The sequence below is a fragment of the Macrotis lagotis genome, chromosome 2 (assembly GCF_037893015.1).
Source record: "Macrotis lagotis isolate mMagLag1 chromosome 2, bilby.v1.9.chrom.fasta, whole genome shotgun sequence".
NCBI lineage: Eukaryota > Metazoa > Chordata > Mammalia > Peramelemorphia > Peramelidae > Macrotis > Macrotis lagotis.
The window spans coordinates 24,528,213-24,541,118 of record NC_133659.1 but is presented as its reverse complement, the minus strand read 5'-3'; the positions used below and the strand labels follow the sequence as shown (position 1 = coordinate 24,541,118).

At 44.8% G+C, this 12,906-nt stretch overlaps 1 protein-coding gene across 1 annotated transcript in view; it reads right to left on the bottom strand.

Moving 5' to 3' along the window:
• Positions 1–12,906, bottom strand: part of CYB5RL (cytochrome b5 reductase like) — a 35,002-nt gene that overhangs the window by 16,527 nt on the left and 5,569 nt on the right. Inside the window, exons 2-4 of the mRNA XM_074221365.1 lie at positions 10,811–11,002; positions 7,401–7,549; positions 6,493–6,580 (exon numbers count right to left, since the gene is read on the bottom strand). Of these exons, the coding sequence (XP_074077466.1) occupies positions 6,493–6,580; positions 7,401–7,549; positions 10,811–11,002 (429 nt within the window). The remainder of the gene's footprint in view (positions 1–6,492; positions 6,581–7,400; positions 7,550–10,810; positions 11,003–12,906) is intronic.

Here is a 12,906-nt window from a genome sequence, read left to right as displayed (position 1 = left end):
AAGGTGAGGAGAATTTGTTCCAGTCAGAAGGGGCAGCTAGAATGAAGATAGAGACATAGTCAGTGGAGTAATGTATATGAGGAATGGTAAGGGGGTCAGTTGGACTGGACCACTGAGCGGGTGAAAGGTTGGAACGGGGGCTTCGGGGAGGTCCCAAATGGTTTTCAGTGTCATGTAACACTCTACTCACTTGGGCTGGGAAGTATCCTGAGGGATAGATCTGTGACTGGGCTGCGCTGTGTGTAAGGGGACATAACACTGAATTGGCTGAGAGAATACTGAGCCTCACAGCTGGGGACTGCTGTTGAAGAGAGAGCGATTTCTTCAAAAGGATGGAGGAAGATATCCAAGAAATCAAGCTCTGACTTTCGAGAGAGATCTCCCTAAAACTACAGCTATGTGAGGAGCTGGCCGTTTACATGTCTCTTAATTGAGACTACTTGCAGCCCTAGAAACTCTTAAGAGAAGACTCTTCTTGGTGAGATTAATCCCTCCTTGGTTGAATGGGGATGTTTTATCTTGCTCCTAGTCAAAGAAATCCCTTACTCTTATATATTCTTTGATTTATTCTAATCTATATATAATCTATTTTCTGTTTACTTCAATAAAGAGGTATTTGTAATAGTCTTTTGTGTCACCACTGTAGGATGGTAGGAAACTCAGTTAAATATTACATTCCAATTGAGAGTGACTGGGGAAAGTGGCAGTGATCCGAGACCTCAGAGTACTGTACTCTCAGAGTGCAAAAATTTGAGGCATTGGGCTAGAAATCTAATCTGGGATCTGGTCCACTTCTCTCCTGGTCAGATTGTGCTTTCTGTCTTTGTGTTTGCACAGAACATTATGCCCATTGCAGTCCCCCGTATGAATTTGGAGCAAGGACAAGTATTTTATGACTCCTGTTCTCATCTGACAAAGATCAAAATGATTCTTTTTTGCTCCCTAGCAAAATCTGAGTAAGGAGAACAAATTGCTTTGAGCCTCCAGGTGTGGGAAGGACCTTAGACTCTCTCTCATTGGGGCCCAAGGAAGCTGTGATTACCCTCTTTTCTGATGGAAAGCATTCTGTAAGCCTCTGAGTATGAAGAAAGGTCTTGGGCTCTCCTCACCAGGGCCAATATGTGGTCCATCAGTGCTTGGCAAGTCTGTTTTTTAATTTTTCTCCTAGATGTAATAGGGAGTTTACTGAGTGAGAGGGTAAGATAATCAGACTTCCATTTTTATTAAAATGAACTGGAGTGGGGAGAAATTGGAGACAGGGATATCAATTAGGAAGAATGAATAGTAAGAAATAACAGAGAGAAGATAGAATTCAACTGCTATTTTGCTTCTGTCTCCTTTCCCCCCAGAGAATAATCTCCAGACTGGAAAAGACAGAACAATAATGATGGTTAACAAAGTTTTGGAACCCAAGATTTGTGATAGTTAGAGAGCCTCTTACCACCTTAAATGAGTTTAAGCCACAGACCCTGCAGATGGGATTATTGGATCTATTTGGTATCAGTCACCCCTAAGGAAGTAAAAAGAATAGGAGAGGTACCACAGGACCAGAGAGGGGCAATTTTCCAAAGGAAAACTACAGGCCAGTAAGCCTATTGATTCCTGGTAAAATTCTAGGGTAGGACATTAAAGAGATGGTTTATAAGTAAGAGGGAAGAGACAGATCACTAAGATCACCATTAAGAATAACTCAGACCAGGGGCGGCTAGGTGGCATAGTGGATAAAGCACCGGCCCTGGAGTCAGGAGTACCTAGGTTCAAATCCGGTCTCAGACACTCCATAATGACCTAGCTGTGTGGCCTTGGGCAAGCCGCTTAACCCCATTTGCCTTGCAAAAACCTTAAAAAAAAAAAAAGAACTCAGACCAGACTCACCTTTCTTTCTGCCCCCCCCCCCCACACACTTTGCCCAGACTATCAGATTAGGGGAAGGCAGTGGCTCTTGATTTCATCCAAGCATTTGACCAAGTCTCCCTAGAAGTCATTGTGGACAAGATGGAGAGACATGGATCAACCGAGAACAGGCTTTGTTTGAATGACAAGACTCGAAGAATCATTGCCAACAGAAAATCATGAGCTGAAAGGTAGGTGTCTAATGGGCTGCCCTTGGGATCTGGCCTTGCTCCTGTTTATTCATCCCTTCATTTTGAGGACATGATTTATGAAGTAGCTAACAGGCTAGGAACTGGAAGGGGGAGAGAAAGTTTAGACCCAACATGGTCCCCTCCTTTGGTGATGTATGAATGACTAGGATGAAGGGATCGCTTTCAGATTCAGATTTGCTGAGTGACAGCTACTACATTGGGACGTAGTATGGCTGAATGTGAAAACATTTGAACGGACTGGTGGAAGTCAGGAAGAAGAAATCTAAGAAGGATGAAGGAAGGGGGGCAATTAGGTGGCACAGTGCATGGAACTGGACCTGAGTTCAAATCCAGTCTCAGACACTTGACACTTACTAGCTGTGTGACCCTGGACAAGTCACTAACTCCAATTGCTTCAATTTCCTTTTTTTTTTTTCTAAAATGAGGGGTAATTAATAAAAGCATCTCCTTCCCAGGGCTATTGTGAAGATAAAATGCGATAATATTGATACAATGCTACCATACAGATGACTACATTTGCTACTACTATCATTATGATTATTACTATTGCTGTTCCAGGTTGGAAACACTACAAAATGTGAGGGAGGGGATCACCTCCTCCTTTCTCCCCACCAGCCCTTGTTTATTTCTGTCCAATCAAAATAAGGTTGCCATAGTAACTACGCTCCAGCAATCTTTCCCTGGGGTTAACTGCTAGCTCCCTCCCTTATCAATACCCAATTAGCAGTGAGTCATATCTTGATGAGCTCTGGAATATTAAGAGCTGCCCAAGTCGGTCTGTTTTCTTTGTCCGTGAAGTATCAGGTCCTGTGATCTCTGACTGCCAGGTCTGAGCCTGCGGATGGGAGCACAGGGAGAGAACCAACCTGTCTCAAGAAGTGGTGGAGGAGGAGGAAGAGGAGAGAGAGGGAGAGGGAGAGGGAGAGAGAGAGGGAGAGGGAGAGGGAGAGGGAGAGGGAGAGAGAGAGAGAGAGAGAGAGAGAGGGAGAGGGAGAGGGAGAGAGAGAGAGAGAAGCTGGGAACACAAACTTAGCATCCAGAAAAAGCCACTACATGACAGGCAGGAGATACTATGGGAAGAAATAATAGGTTTCTGAGAAGTAGAGGAGAGAGCGGAAGGGCAGGTAGGGATTTTCAGGGGAAGACGGAGAAATAGTATTTAAGAAAGTGGGGGCCAGACTGTGAAGGGCTTTAAAAGTCAAACAAGTATCCAAGATGGTACTTGAGTCTGGGGCTTCCTGACTCAGAGATTAGCTCCCTATCCACTGGGTCACACTGCCTCTAGTGATTACTTATTTTGAATTAGCTTTATGATTTTTGAAGTACTGGGACATCATTTCCCTTATTTCAAGGACTTGGGAAGGTGAATTGAATTTCCCAAAGCAGTAGAGAGAGCACTTTTTGAAAGTGAGCCAGTAAAAAGAGGAACCTGCTCTGGAGGTCCTGGGTTCAAATTCCTCTCCATGCAACCAAGAGTAATTCATTTCCCTGGGCCTCAGTTTCCTCATCCGAGAGTCAGACTGGCTGATCCGGGGGGCACTTTTGCTAAGTGGAGGCACTGGGGACACAACCTAGGTCCAGGCCCCAAGTCTGGGGTTCGATACCCAGGCCATCATCTCTGAGGCAGCTTCACTTTGCAGAGATGTTTAAGGCCCCGTTTAGCCCCAGTGGCTCAGAGATAATTAATCATTCCCCTAAAAGAGAAGCTTTACAGTTGCCCAGGGAGGATAATCAATCTCACAGCTGGGAGAAATACAGCTACTCTAAAGAGATGCTTCCATGCTGAGCTGTTAGGCAGCACCCCCTCCCAGATGCCCAGCATGGGGAGCCAAAGCAAATGGGAAAGAGCTTGGGCAGCTCTCTGAAACTACTGGCACCGTTGCAAAGGGGTGCCAGAGAACTGGAGACCCAGGTCCTGGGCAGCCTAAAGCTGGCACAAACAGGCAAAAGAAGGAGGGAGAGAGGGAGGAGGATGAGGGGAAGAAGGAGAGGAAGACAGGGAGGGAGAGGAGAAGAAAAGGGATGGAGAGGAGGCATCTAGATGGTGCAGTGGATAGAGCACCAGCCCTGGAGTCAGGATGGACCTGAGTTCAAATCCAACTTCAGACACTTAATCATTACCTAGCTGTGTGATTTGGACAAATCACTTAACCCCATTATCTTAAATAAATAAAATTTAAAAAAGGGGGGGGATGGGGAGAGAGAGAAAGAGGGAGGACAGAGGGGATGGGAGAGGGCAAGGGGAGGTCGAGAAGGGGAGGAAAGAGGGAGAGGAAGAAGAGGAAACAGGAGAGGGGGAGTCAGATCAGAGGAGGTCAGCACCAGAAAGGACTTTATTTATAGGTCTCCTGGCCCAATGATCTCATCTCAAAGACAAACAAACTGGAGCCAGAGAAGGGCGGTATGTAGCCCACCACGGCACTTAAGATTGACAATAGGCTTTCCTTATGATCCTTGTGAGGTTGGGAGGCCAGATAATAATCCCATTTCACAAATGAAGGGACTGAGGCCCAGAGAGTGGTCACTAAGTGACTCTTGTCACTAAGGCAGTTGGGTAGCACAGTTCAAAGATTGCTTCAGGTCTCCCAACTTAAAGAATTTAACTGGAAGTGACTTATATAAAGTCACACAGCTGGCAAGCAGCAAATCTTCACTCTTAGCCTCTCAGTGCCTCTGATTAGGAAACCACAGAACTTCCCCAAGGCAGCCTCTAGTGTCCCAAAATGCTCAGCAAATAGCTCTCAAAAAAGGTACCTGGGGCACACTTCAGTTAATCTTCACTATTAACATTTCCCCATCACTTTCTTAAGTCACAACAACCAACAAAGCAATAAATCAAGTCCTGAATTGTAGGGTTTGCCAATTTCTGATGTATAAATGTTCAGTGAAAATTTAACAACCAGTTGAGCAAGTTGGAGCTGGCTGCACACAACCCTGATAAGAATCTGATCCTCTCAACCATCATCAGGGGTTTTATCATCCCCATTTAACAGAGGAGGAAACTGAGGCAGGCAGCAGTTAAGTGCCTTGTGTAAGATCACACACCTGGTAAGTATCTGAGGCTAGATTTGAATTCAAATCCTCCTACTTCCAGGTTGAGTGCTCCATCCACTGAGTCACCAGATGTCTCCTTAGGGAGTTTTCAGGCTACTTTGAGAGATAAACTCCTAGTTGCTCCCCAAGACAGTAGGAGAGCTGGGGTTAGTCTGGGTTCCAGTTCCACGTTTACCACTGTGGGATGTTGACAAGTCACAGAGGGGGCTGGACTCAGTGACCCAAAGATCCCTTCTAGCTCTTAACCTATGGTCTGGTATTTCTATAATATGGAATGCCCCGGAAGGGCGAGCCCAGTGGGGCTAGAGCTGGAGAGGGACAAGGAGCCCCAGGCACGGTGTGTTCTAGGGTTGCCCTTGAGACATGGATCAGAATCAGCAAGCATTTATTAAACACTTCCTATGTTCCAAGGACCAAACTATGCCCCATGAGTATGAAAAAAAGCAAAGAATTCCTGCCCTCCAGGATCTTTCATTCTAACAAAGGAGACAACATAACTAGGTACACACAAGCTCTCAATGGAAAGAGCCCTGACTTTGGAGTCAGGGGGATCTGGGTTCAAATCCTAGCCTTGTTGGAAGTGATATGACACTGGACAATTCATTGATCCTTTCTGGGTCTCACTTTCCATCTCTATAAGATGAGAGGGTTGTACTAGACTTCCAGGGGCTAGCCTATGAACCTAAGTCACTTATCCTCTCCAGGTCTCAGTTTCTTCATTTGTAAAAAGTGGGGGTGGGATAAGACTAGATGGCTTTCCAGGTTGGAATCTTATGATCCGGCTCTGACTCTTATTAGCTATGTGACCTTAGACAGATGGCTTAACCTTTCTGGACTACAGATGAAGGTTGAAATAGAGTAGAGGGTAGGACCGGATGGCCTGTGAGGATTCTCTCAGCTCTAAATGATGATCCTGCTTCTGATGCTCATCATTGAACTTCCCCAAGCCTCAGTTTCCTCTCTGTAAAATGAGGGCTCGGCGTAGATCCCTTTCAGTCTCAGATCCTCCAAGTGCAGCCTCAGCCCCGGCCACCCAGGCTATCTCCTCCAGCCCGATCAGAGGAATGAGTTGAGATCTGACATCTTTACGGCCTCCGCTTTGATCCTGCCTGCTGTAAAAGCGGTTTGCTTGGAGCCCTTTGCCAGGGACCAGGAGCTTCCTCGGGGAAGGAGGGCCCCACTCTCCCCCTGAGCCAGATGGGATCCATGCCCTCATGGCCACAGGAAGCCATGTGACCCTCAGCAGCAGACTCAGCTGCCCCTCACCAGCTCACCAGGCAGGGAACAAATGAAGTGAGGTCTAGGAGAGGCACTGCCAGGCAATTAAACTTACCTTAATTAAAACTTCAAAATACCCCTCAGAGTTCCTGGGGCTAATCGGTGTATAGGCTCTCTGAATTTCCAAGCCATCGACGGTCCCCCTAGGAAAGAGAAAGGCAGAGACTGATAAATGGGGCCGCAGACCTCAAACATCTCCCCAGCTCTCTATACTTCACTGGGGGATGTTTGTGGCTCATCCATACTTTATAGGAGAGGAAACAACGGAGAAGACAAGGGAAGAAAAGTCCTTTATTTAGGGGGTGGCAAAGAAACAAAATCACCATCCAGCCCTTGTTACTACTCTGGTTGTCCTGGAATGAATGGAGTGTTTGGTATACAGCAGGAGCTTAAAAAATGTTTGTTGACTTGATTTCACTTAAATTAGAAATCAGAAGACAGGACTTAAATTCTAACTCACAGGATACCTCAGAGACCATCTAGTCTGTCCCCTATCTCCATTTTATAACTAGATGACCCAGTGGTCTTGGAGTCTGAAAGATCTGAGTTCAAATCTACATCAGACACTTTATTAGCTTATGACCCTAGGAAAGTCATTTAACCTCTGTTTGCCTCAGTTTCCTTATCTGTAAAAATGGAAATCTATTTTTCAAGTGTGTTGTGAGGCTCAAATGAGGTGATGGATGGGTTGGAGATTGATATATAAATATCTCTTACACGGGTCAGTTTTTCCTCTCTCCTGTCTGCTTTTTGGGTTTTCAACCATTCCCTAAACTCTCCCCTCTCTCCCAGATTAATGAGAAGCGATAGGCGATGCTAGGAAGCGGCGCTGACTCAGGAAGCCTAGATCTTTCAGTGGGGGATCAGGGAGGCCAGACACACAAGGGAATGAGGGTTCTGTCTTGGCCAGGTCCCAGCTTGGGGGCTTGCAGCAGCCTTGGTGAGGGAGAGCAGGCTTCCTACCGTAAGATGAGATGCTGACCAGGGCCCAGCCCCAGTCGTCCGCTCCCGGGCAGCATGAAGCGGACTCGGCAGGTGTCATTTGTCAACTGCTCCACTGCGCTAATGCGGAAATCCTGAAAGGTGTCCAGGCTGAGCTCCGAGAGAGGGTGCTGCAATGGGCAAAGGGCCTTCCATGAGTGGGAGAACAAACAATAATTAAGTGCCTGCTGTATGCTGGGCCCTGTGTTGGTGCCAGGACTAGGGAGATTCAATGTGTCAGGTTCCCCCCTCGTGGAGTTAAGGTTGTATCGAAGGAGACGATGCGTGCATGTGTGTATGAATACACACATACATGTATGGCTTGTGACTACATCCAAGTGGGCACATGCAAGAGAGCAGCAATACATTACATAGAAACACAAGCATGTTTGTAGCTATGCACACATGTGTGTGTCTACAACTTACAGAATTGTCACATGCGTACCACACGAACCAACATGCACGCAAACCACAGACGTGTGTGTGCACTATACTTATTTCTACACATCACTGTATCTACATGCATGAGCATGGTATGGGCATGTGTGTATTTCCACAATGTGTTTTCTAGCACGTACATGCCTGTATTATATTTATACATGCACGTGCACATGTGTGTGTCCACAAATACACACGTGCAACATGTTTAATACTGAGTGATAGCTGACATTTTTATGTCTCCCTCTGCAATTTCAGCCCCTTGGTGAACCATTCAATTCCATCCTATCCTTTCTTCTCCCATCCCTGGTTCCTATGGTCTGTTGTTTTTTGATCACCTCCTGTTTGCCAACACCCCAAACACCCCAAACACCCCAACATTCCCATTATGCTGCTGAGCAGAACTGGAGAAGGTAATGAAACTGGGCCAACTGGGTGCCCCATAAATTATACGGGGTGCTCTCAAATGGCCCCTTACTGCAGTCTGGCAATCCTGGCACCATTTCCCAATCTGCAAGGTGGTGCAGTGGATAGAATCCTGGACCTAGAGTCAGGATGATCGAGTTCAAATTTGGTCTCAGACACCTGCTACACTTGCTAGCTGTAGGACTCTGAGCAAGTCCCTTTCCCCCTCCCCCCCCATCCTTTCCTTTTCCCAATTTCCTCTCTCTAAAATAATAGTGATCTTCCAAATACCAAGATTTGTAACCTCAAAATCAAATGCACCTTCTCCTTTTCCCCCAGTCCACCTATCCAAGCACCTATCAAAGCTCATAGTTCTTTCTCTACAATGGCTCCATTGATGGCCCCTTCTTTTTGTTCCCACAGTCAACTCACCAGCTCTCCTCTGGATTGTTGCAATATTCTTCCCTCTGGTCTCCCCCTTCTCCATTCATCCTCCGCTTAGCTGCCAAAATAATTTTGCTGAGGCCCAAGACAACCTTGCCCCTTCTCCTACTTTATAAACTCTAGTAGCTCCCTATCACCCCCAGAACCAAACATCTACAGCACTTTGCCATTTAAAGCACTTCACAACTTCACTTCCTCAAATCTTTTTGCTCTTCTTAGACATCCTGCCTTTTTAACTGTTTGCTATTCTCCAGGAATAATGGGCCATCTCCCACCTCCCTACCTTTGCAAGTGCTGCTCCCCATGCCTGCCATGTTGTTCCTTCTCATGTATACTGTCTATGTGGATCCAGGTAAGTCACTTCCCTTCCGGGAGGGGAATTTCTTAGAATTTCTGATTTCCTTTGGGGCTTAACCCAAACATTACATTCTGCAGAAGGCCTTTCCTAGGGTCCTTCCTATTCAAAGTTTCCCCTCAAAAGTTGCCTTCCATCTCCCAATTTTTGTTCCTGCCCTCTCCCCTATTAGAATGTAAGCTCTTTTAGGACAACCCTGGGAGATCTCTTATGGACATTGCTATCTACATCCAGAAGAAGAAAAACACAAAACAAAACAAAAAACTACAGAATCCCAATGAACATTATGTTTAATTTTAAAATTTTGTTTCTTGTTTTGTTTTGTTTTTTGCAAGGCAATAGGATTAAGTGACTTGCACAAGGTCACACAGCTAGGTAATTACTGAGTATCTGAGGTTGGATTTAAACTCAAGTCCCGACTCCAGGGCCAGTGCTCTATCCACTGCACCACCTAGCTACCCCCTAACTATGTTCAAATTTTAAAAATTCTCTTACATTTTTCCTCCCTATCCCATACTTTTCTTTCTTTTCCCTTAGTCCTAATTCCTCATACAGAAAATGAATACTATATAAACATGTTAAAAACAAATGTGTATGTCCAATGTTCATCAGACTATTCACTGATGAGAGAAGGGGGCTAGGAAGGAAGAGTGGAAGAAAATGATGTAACTTATAAATATACATGTGTATGAATGTTGGAAAATTGTCATAACATGTAATAGGAAAAATAAAATATCAATAAGAAAAAAGAATCTAAGCTCTTTGAGGAGAGGGGACCACAAGAAATAAATATTTGTTGAGTCACTTTAGTAGATACAAAATATATAAATCCATTAAATAAATACAAGATAATTAGAAGAAAGAAGACAAGGAGCTGCTGAAGGGGGAGGGGAGAAGTATCAGTAAAGCTATGGACCCTGGCCTCCACCTGCTTATAGTTTGGTTCAGAGTAATAATACATGCAAAAGTGCTTCCAAGGCAGGGTGATACAAAGCAGGGACTCCAAGCGCCTTGAGACCATTATGGCATCTGGGAAGGCTGGGTGAAACCCTAAAATGTTGGCAAATTCACTTCTGTCTCATGGAAGGGAAGTGACTTACCTAGGTTCTCACAGACAGTAAGCAACAGAGTTGGAATCCAAACCCAGGTGATATGATTCCAAGTCTACAAATATTTTCATTTTCTTAAGAGTTGCTATATCCCTACCCACTGATCTACCCCACACACTCCCCAAGGTGAAGGGACTTGGAAATGAAAGATGAGGAAGTCATCATATACAGGGAATTAAAAACCTAGTCATGAATGGCCTCTTTACCATAAGCCTAAAGCAACAAGTATTAGGAAATTGAGTGACTCCTCTCATGCGCTCAGGTCATCGTTAGAATTATTACTAAACTTTAAAAGCTAAACTTTCTAACTACATCAGGAATCTGGCTTAAATTTCAGCTCGGCTGCTTCTGGATATATGAGAAATGGGTGTTTCCATCATTACAATTGAGAGGAGAGAGTTCACTGGGGTCTGGAAGAGCCAGGAAAAGGTTTCAGGAAGAACTGTACCAAAACTCAGCCTGGAAGGATGGCGGGGGGGGGGGCGGCCTGTGGCTCCTAGAACCCAGAGTTAGAGGCGACTTTAGGGAACCACCTATATCATTCCATTCATTTGACAGATGAGGGGCCTATGGCCCAAATCTCTTGTCCCAGTCCAGACAGAGCAGATTGTCCTGGAAAATAGTTATCAGGAAGTTCCTACCTCTTCCTTCTTTCTCCACAGGAGACTTTTGTCTTTCTTGGCCCGGGCTTTTTCCCACCACGCGAGTTCTTGGTAATAGATATCAAATACACAGGGTTTGCAGCCACTGCCACAGCATTGAGCAGGCAAAGGTTCAGTGGGTCGGAGCTGTAACCAGGCTTTCTCATCATCTTCCTCCTCTTCCTCCATCATCTTCATCAGCAGAAAGTTGTGGGCAAGAGGGGAAAAGGAGAGAGAGGGGTGTTAGGAAAACTGTCTGATTTAGAATAAGTGGAGCAGGTCAGCAAACTCTCCTCCAGGACCCCAATCAAAGTGTCCTATCCAATTCAACTGAACAAACATGTATTAGGCACCAGCCATATAGGAAGCCCTGGCTAGACTGCTTACTAAATATTTGTTGATGACTTCTGAGAGGAGGATTGTGAAATAGAGGCAACCTTGGGGAACCATCTATGTCAATCCATTCATTTTACAGCCTGGGACCCAAACTTTTGCTTCTCATCTCTAAAATGAGGGGACTTCAGACCACTCCCCACTCTAGATCTAAGATTCCACGATGGATACAGATGGATGGATGGATGGATGGATGGATGAACAGATAGATGGATAGATGAATGGATGGACAAATGGATGACCCAAGAGATGCTATAAGGAGTGAAAGGCAGCTAGGAGCAACTAGACTTGACTCCAGGACTGAGAGGGCCCAGTGAGGGACGAGTTAAGTGGACTGAGGCATAATTTATTAAATATTTTAAGCTTCCTTAATGGGGAAGTAAGTTTGGGATTAATCTGGATTCGAGTATTTACATATAATGGTCACCATTTATGTAGAAGAAACACATGTCTAATCATTGCACCTGCAAAGCCAGGCTTGCCATTAATACCCTGAATGCAAATCAAAAATCAGAAGAAGGGGCTCCTTCCAAGCAGAGCAAAAGGGGAATATGGGAACACTCCTCCCAAAACTTGATAAATTCCATTAATACAGACTCAGTGGCAATACGTTCATCTCCTTCCTCTTAGTCCTGCCTCTAAAAGCTCTTTGGCCCTGATTTTCTCCCCTTAATCTTGACTTTTCAGTCCTTTGAGTTTCATATCTGAGAAATATTAATAGTGACCCCCCACTTTTCTGACCCTTTTAGATTAAAAAGTGCCTGCTCTCCTCACAACTCTTAGAGGTAGGGAGAATAAACACAATTACTCCCATTTTACAGATGAGGAGGTTAGGGTCTTGTATATATCACTCAAAGCTATCTAAAAGATAATATGACCAAGTGGAGAGTATCCAGGCATCAGAATCAGAGTGATGGGTTCAAATCCTGCCCTGGTGCATAGTAGGGTTGTATGACCTGGGAAAGTCACTCTACATTTCAGACATGGCTCCCAAGAATTCTTGGGACATCGCAGAACAATAATTGATCTCTATTTACCCATTGGAGTTCCTTAAATGAATGTAATCAAAGGTCCAGATCAAAAATAAAGTGGTCTTATAAAAATGGGTGGCCCCAGGCGCCAGGAGGAGTTGCAGATATAGGTTCCATATTAAGGGAAACTTTTCCTATTAGAACTGCTAACACACATGTATGTGTTTATGTGTTCATATGTACATGCAAAATACACACCACAGACGTGTGTGAGTCAAGGGTTGACTTGGGTAGGTAGTGAATTTCCCATCAATGAAGGTATTTTAGCCAAGATTGGATGTTCTCTTACTGGGGATGTGGAAGGGTTCTTGCCCAAATAAAAATAGGACTAAATATTTTGAGGCCTCCTCTAGACTGAGAGGTTCTCTGATTCTCAGCTACTCCTGAGTCATTCATTTTTTCAGCCATTTCCATTCCTTGGCTGGGTCACCTCATGAGGTCCTTTTAGTTGTTCCAAGCTTACCTCACACATTTCCAAAAGGGCACCATCTTGTTTTGGTCATTTAAATGTTGGTGAACAATTCCAGACTACTTTCTCCGAGATGTCCCTAATTTTATAGACTTAATTATGGTCTCTTACACCCTCAATTTACCAGGATAAAGAATAAATTAGTGCTTAGAGATAGTCCCTTTAGCCCTGTCTTTCTCCTATGCTAGCAGCTCTTGGAGGCT